A 7,405-nucleotide genomic window follows, 5' to 3' on the forward strand; every position below is an offset into this window, starting at 1 on the left:
TCGTCTCTGGAATAATTCATGTATCCCTGAGTGTGAGAGCACACCAACGACGCCGACATAGAAAGTCATCAGCGTCGATCTGGCGCCTAGTCATCGAAGAGATGTCAGATCGATCTACTCCGCGATGCATACCAATCGATGCATCCGTTCACGTAGTAATTCGAACGCGCCGCCGGCCTTTGTCTACTCTGTATGCTCGCTCAATCTTGATCCCTTCCCGATTTGCATGTCAGGCGGATTAATTTCGAAGCGATACGCTAATTTGCTTGCATTGCGCTCATGTCGCACCGAGGAACGAGGAGTTTCAGTCTTCCATAGGTAATAATCAAAGCTGTCTGTGCGCAGGTAATACTTAGGGATATAAACGGATACTATCTTAAAACAGGAAACACGCAGTCATGCACGATTTAATATAGTCAATAAAATTTATTAATATTCTCATGGAGTTCTCGGGAATTCTCAATTTTGCTATATATACATATACACAGTATAAGTGGAAATATTAAACAGTCATATTTCTTATATCTTTGCGGTATCGATTTTTTAGTGAACCTGTTTAATCCGCTTGATTCAGGTATTACGTTCTATCCGTATTTTCAAGACGGCCGATATATGTAGACACATTTGCATGCCCATATTTGACTAGGATCATCTGTAGGTCTGTTTTTTATTCTTGTACTAGACTAGAACTCTCTTTCTCGCTTTCGCCACAAATATCAAACATATATATACCTCTATCTCACTTTAAGTTCCAAAAGTGTACACTAGTTCAACCACAGAAAACAGATCTTATATCGTAATGTTATAAACGGACACGCGTCTATAAGATACAGGCTGTCTTTAAAGTATGTATAGGACATATTTGTATCACAGTAACATATCTAACACATGTTACGAAGTTTGTACTCCATCTGACACGTGATGCTAGCGTACAAAATGCGCTTATTACATTTACAAATACTTGTCTAGTTACTGTCATTCGGAACTATTGTTTTATGTACACCAAAGTATACATAGTAATTATATGTACATAGTACTTATGTACACAGAGAAAAACATAGTAATGAAAACTAAAAAGGCGACAATTATACAAATTTGATACGTACAATAAATGTATATATGAATGAATATTTTATTTTATTTTTAATTGAGAAAGTTATGACCCTTAGGAACTAGCCTATTCAGCCCATCTATATAACTTCTTATTTGAGTTTTAAGCCGATTGCATGTTACTTTAATTTTAAACGAAGTTTTAAACTCTAACCCTTTCTGTCTCTCTATCGGCTTTAAAAAAAGAAAGAGAGATTTTTAAGCTTCGCTTAAAGTTAAAGTAACGTTGGTACAATCGGGTCTTAATCATTCTCTTTTTACGTCTAACACACATTCTCCAGGAATATGTATAGGTTCTCTAGAACATCTCAGACACATTTTGTAAACTTAAAATCCTTTAAGCTCTTCGTACATTTCACAATAGCCTTAATTATGAATCCATGATCCAGGCTCGATCCCATTCGCGTCTCACATGCACAAAAAATTCACTTAAAAAGGAGCTTACTGCTCAATCTGTGTGATAAGTTAAAAGGCTTAAGTCTATTGTGAAATGTATGATTGCTAGTCTACGGACCGAACACCGAGCCACTCAGCGCCTCGAATAAATATATATTTTTAAATTGCAAAACTATAAAATAGTTTATTCAGCTTCTCGTGTATTTTAATTCTACATATAAAACTTGTATATTTGTCACCTTTAAGTTACCACTACTACGTCTATTCTTCTGTATGTAAAGTCTCTTGTCTACATTATCTCTACAGCACAAAGTTGCACAAAAGTTGCAGTAACACTGCTGCAACATTGCATGTTACAGCAATATTGCAGAGATTTTGCAGCGATATTGCTGCAAATTCTGTGCTGTATGGGATGATTATGTGATATATCAAATTATGATGCACAATTTACGAAAAGTTACGCAAAACAGATGACGGATGATACAATTATTATGCAATTATATTATTCTTTTTTTGTTCGTGTAACGAAAGATAGCTTCGATCACACTTTTAAATCTAACATAACTTAATAGCACTTCTATAGCCGAAAAAATTTAATTTAGTTAGCTTCTTTAGAAGAAGCTACAGAAATATTTCTTCATTATCAATGATGTATCGATTAAATTGTGACGGTTTCCTTGAAAAGTGATACACATTAAAAGGCGCGTCATAATCGAAAAAACCACAATAAAACCTATGCGCGACTCTATCCGCGTCAAATTAATCGTAGTATTACCTGTGAAGCTCACCATCGAACGTAACTCTTGTACTCTTCAGTTATGCTCACTCTCTTGATAGTTTCATAACCTAGAATTATCGAAAAACTAAAACAGGCAGATTGAACGAGCCTCGCAGAGAGTCCTTTACTAAACATATGCAATCCTTCCTCGATCCACAATATCTTAAACGCACTAAGCATACTGTCTAATCGTTGCACTTGCAATCTCGCTCTCACAATGTCCAAGGGATTCGTAATGATCGTGGTCGTAAAACCACCCAATGTGCCCGCTATCGCCTGTATACACAAATGCGAGAACCAGCTTGGAAGTAGCTTTATAAGCTCATCTGCCAAAAAGGAGATATAAAAAACATTATCAGTCTTTTTTTATTTAATGGCCACGAAGCAGAGTTGGTCGGAAAAATCATGGACTTTATCCAAAAAATTTTGCCAACTCTGTTGCGAAGTACAAAGTACAATTACCTTGATAAACCGTATACAATCCCCACCAAAGGGCGCTATTAGGTACATACGCACATAAGGATGCCATGTACCCTCGATAGAAACCACGATAACCATCTCTCTGATAAATCAATCTTATTATTTCTGCGGAGATTTGCGCGCGAGTCTTTTCAGATTCAAGAGTCAGGCCTAAGGGATTCATTCCCATCTATAAGAAACATTCGGTGTTAGTATCTCAAACTAATTGTTGTTGAAGGTGTAGTGAATTTAGTAGAAACTTCCTGACTCACTTTATCTACGTACACACTGCCGTGCTTGGTGCTGTTTATGCCGAGAACCATTAGATGCTGACTGAGAACATCAAAAGGAACGACTATCGTTTGTCCAACTAAACTGGCAGTACCGCCAGCAATCAATGCTTTGACCTTGGAGTCGACGCGTCCGAGAGGCGTATCTTGTCCGAGCAAGTGGCGTACTCCCTCATAGGTTGATACGTAAAATACACCAGAGACAATTTGAATGGAGCTTATCCAGAAGCCCCGATAAAGACCTGAGAAGCCTTCCACTTTATAAATTTTTCTATATGCATCTACCATACCTGCGGGATAAAAGATATTGCATGAGAAGGAAGGTTACTTACTCTGTAAAATTGATTTATATAGAAATTAATTTACTTAATTTGCTATCAATTTAAAATATTATTATTTCAGCTTCAGTTTATGATTGTATTTCAAACCGGATAGTAATCAACGTGCAGTTTATTTAATTTATTAAAAGATGTGTTTAAAACTTTAAAATTTACATAAGAATATTACAAGGCATTAAGTTTCAGTTTCAATTGTACAAAGCGCTTCTTATCCACTTAACACCATTAACATAACAGTAACATAAAATCAATGTCATAATTTCACTCTCAATAAATAACTATTATATATGTGCAATATGTGTTATATTAATTAATATTGTTAAGTGTGAAATCATAATATTGATGTTATGTTACTGTTAGATGACGTTTACTGGGTTACTTATTTGAGGAGCAGACTTTCAAAATGCGTTTTGTCCAAAATTTTATTTTTTTAGAATTAGTTAAAGATGACAGAGTATATTCAGTGTCGAAAGACTCATATTATAAGCTACTCTGAAATGTTTAGAAAGCATTTTTTTCATCGTTAATTTATACGTTGAAAAAACGTACAGATATTTCGAAGTGTATTTGTTTTTTAATTTTTTAACTAGAGACAAACAAAATGCATTTGTTTAATATTTTTAGTAATTGTTTAGTAATTTTGTTTAATATTTCACATCCTACTGATTGACATATTGTTATTTTCTGTAAAATGCGTAGTTTTCTTGTGTGTTTTTTTCTTTCTCGTTTTCTGAAAATTACAAATTTTGGACAAAACGCATTTTGAAAGTCTGCTCCTCGTTTGTATTATTCACATTTCAGTCTAGTTTAATTTATTATTGTTTAGTTTGCGCTACCATTATACATGTGATTTTGTCTTTGCACTTGGAGGCGAGTTTTGATCACTGTCAGGGGATACAGGCAACACCTGACCGAGAACGAGGACAGCATGCTGAGCGGGAAAAATTTCGTCTTGTCCATCATGTCCCACTCGATGGTGCGGATGAACGGTGTTGCCTCTACTGCAGACATCTCTCGAATATGGACGGATATTGTAGCTCGTAGCGACAGACAAATCAAACAGAGAAACTCGCCGAGGATTTGGCCTAACTTGATGCCGCATATCTCATCGGTGTGTTATGAGCATTAACGTCCAAAATCCTGTGAATTTACAAATTTGTAATTGCTAATAATTTGGACAAAGTCAGAATTAGGAATATAATTAATATGACTAGACGTCTCACTTTTGAAGTAATTGTCGTCAAGACATGAGAGAGAGAGTATAATTGTATTATTTTTTAAATAATTATTATTATATTTATCATTCTCATTCATATATTTATACATTATCATTTTCGTTCATACATTCTCCCCTATCTCCCCAACATAAAGTTCTTCCTTTGGTTCGAAAATATCTGATCACATTATACATTTGTTTTTTGTAGCTCAACTAGTGTTTCTTGCACTAAAAGGCCTATTTTTTTAAGAACTTTTTAAATTGATGCACACGGTGCAATAAGTTGAAGTGAAACAAATATAAGTTTGTTTCATCACTTCAACTTACTGCACTATTATATGCACCAGTTCAAAAGTTCATCAACAAAGAACCTAAAATTAAATAGGTATATGTTTGAAATTTGACGTGAGAAGAAAAGTTCTTATGCAGTCGAGTACGCAATAAAAAACAAGCCTATGAAGTATTAGAATCACAAAGTTGACTTGTTAAGTTAACCTCTTCGAGGTTAGCTTAACCTCAAAAGAAGACTTCTTGAATTATTTATATAATTTGTATAATACATGTATACTGTATAAATGAATTTTAATGTTGTGAAAGACGTTTTTTTTCCATTATTTCGAAACACGTCTTCAATAGATTGCTGTGTCATGAATTGCAAATGTCAAAACATTCTTTTGGAGTGGAGCTATTCGACTTTAAAAATCATAACTTTTGCAAGGAATTTAATCGGATTTAATGAATTGTGCGTAAAACAATGAGATTAACAGTAGAAGAAATTCGGCAACATTCAAGGCATGATAATTATGAATGAAATATAATATTACAACACCTGGAGCAGTCCGTTACTCCGAAATTCTCTCCGTTGCTCCAAAGTCAAAAACATGAGCATATCTGTATTACTTTCCTACCACAGTTATAAAAAATTTGTTAAGCAATCTTTTTAAATTCTTATTAATAGCGGTGCATGTAAAAATGTTCATGTCTAACGAATTGGAGCAACTAGAGAGTAAATCAGTTGTTACTGTTGATTTTAATTAACATATTATTATAACATAATTTGAAAATATCAACATCGTTATTGATGAAGCAATTACACAGGAAAATGTAAATCATTCACAAACAATCTATTGTTACTTACAATGATGTAATGTACTATCCGAAGATGATTTACTCCGAAATCTTCTGAACGTTCGTCTCTGTACTGTCGAGAGGAAACCTTTGATTGCCTTTGATGTTTATAAACTAATCGACATGGTCAGTCATTTTATTGCGTATCACGCGCTTAGTGTATTCTTTAAGGCAAATTCATTTTTATTTACAATATTTCGCGATTTCGAAGTTATTCGAGTTAATAAAATCTATGAAAAATTATTATGGACCATTCACTCGACAAGGTTGTCGCGCACGCGCTCGGTACTCTTCTGTATTGCTTCTTGGTAGTGACATCTCAACGAAATTCCTGAATGCTACGTGATGTTACTTATCTATGGATGTACAAAGCGGTAGCATCTATTATCATCAATAAACATCTTAATTACTACACGTCGAACATGAAAAATAAAAGCATCTCTTGCCTCGACGAAATCTCGAGGCAACAATAATTTCTCTGCGAATAATAACAAAATAAAATACGAATAGCCCCCTTTGAGCAAAGAATTTAATAGTAATATGTTAAAAAGTTTCATACAGCACAGATTATTCCAGCAATATTGTAGTAACATTACAAATATTACAGCAATGTTACTGCAAGCTACTGTGCTGAATGGGATAGTTTTATTTTTATTTAATTTTGAAATTATAATTCATTTAATTGAGATAAATTCAAATTTTGTCATCTTAGAAATAAATCGATGAACAAAGATATATTATATTGTTTACATATCTTTCTTTTAATTGTAGCCTTATCGAATGAATTAAAATTGAAACAAACAAATTATAGCTATTATTTTTATATATCTTACTGTAATTATATATGTATACATTTTTTCCATACAGCACAAGAAGCTTGCAGAAACATAACAATATTGCTGAAATGTATTGGTTAATTAGTTGACACAAAATCTATCGCGACATAGGTTTAATAATTTTTGCTAAGAATCGCTTTAAATCTTCAAAGATTTTTTTTTAAGAAGATCGTGATGTATAGAAAGAGAGTTAACGTTTCTTATCACCCATGCAGTACTTTATCCGAGAAACATCCTGGGATCAATGTTCTGAGGACGTTCAGAGGATAGAAACGTCTTTAGGGCGTTCTTTAGCAGTCCGTGCTGTATCAGCAGCTAGTTTATTCCAATCCGAGTTGCTGGAACGCTCACGTTGGCCCAGGTTGATTTAAAGTTATATTAAAAACGTATCTCTATTCGCGCGCGCGAATATCTCGATGGCGATCGAATCGAATTTGCTCGAAGCTCGAGCTGAGAGAGCCCGTGGTCCTCTCTCGCGTGGAGGTTCGTAGCATCATCCCTTCGTTGATCATCGAGCTCGTATATCGCCAATGAGTTTCAGGCTCCGCCCAACACCCGGTTAGGTAGTGGCCGGCAAGGAGGTGAAATACGCGCAGGACTGAGTTCTACGTCACATTGGGGGCGTAAACCGGAGCTCGGAGACAACCCCCGGCCGCGAGGGTGGCTCACCCCTCTGTTCGCGCCGAGATCAAATCACCCGATTCAGTGCTATCTTCGATCTTCGCGTTGTAACACCGGGCAACGATTGACTCGCGTCGCGCGAATTCAATTGCGCGTTTTTTGCAATTTCGAATTGGTGGTCCTGTTTGTCTACAGTGAGGAATTTATCGACTCAATAACGATTGATCGGAAGG

The 7,405-nt window shown here is 35.2% G+C and overlaps 1 protein-coding gene across 1 annotated transcript; it reads right to left on the minus strand.

Moving 5' to 3' along the window:
* Positions 1 to 2,084: 2,084 nt before the first annotated feature.
* Positions 2,085 to 5,874, minus strand: LOC108727637 (solute carrier family 25 member 44). Its single transcript, XM_018455813.1, has 5 exons — positions 5,726 to 5,874; positions 4,208 to 4,511; positions 3,016 to 3,323; positions 2,747 to 2,933; positions 2,085 to 2,610 (listed from the first exon to the last, which is right to left on the minus strand). The coding sequence occupies exons 2-5, from the start codon at positions 4,380 to 4,382 to the stop codon at positions 2,291 to 2,293; spliced, it is 990 nt and encodes a 329-aa protein (XP_018311315.1). The 5' UTR covers positions 4,383 to 4,511; positions 5,726 to 5,874; the 3' UTR covers positions 2,085 to 2,290.
* Between the last annotated feature and the right edge of the window lie 1,531 nt (positions 5,875 to 7,405).

The sequence above is a fragment of the Mycetomoellerius zeteki genome, unplaced genomic scaffold (assembly GCF_001594055.1).
Source record: "Mycetomoellerius zeteki isolate Tzet28-1 unplaced genomic scaffold, Tzet1.0 scaffold517, whole genome shotgun sequence".
In the NCBI taxonomy this organism is placed as follows: Eukaryota; Metazoa; Arthropoda; class Insecta; order Hymenoptera; family Formicidae; genus Mycetomoellerius; species Mycetomoellerius zeteki.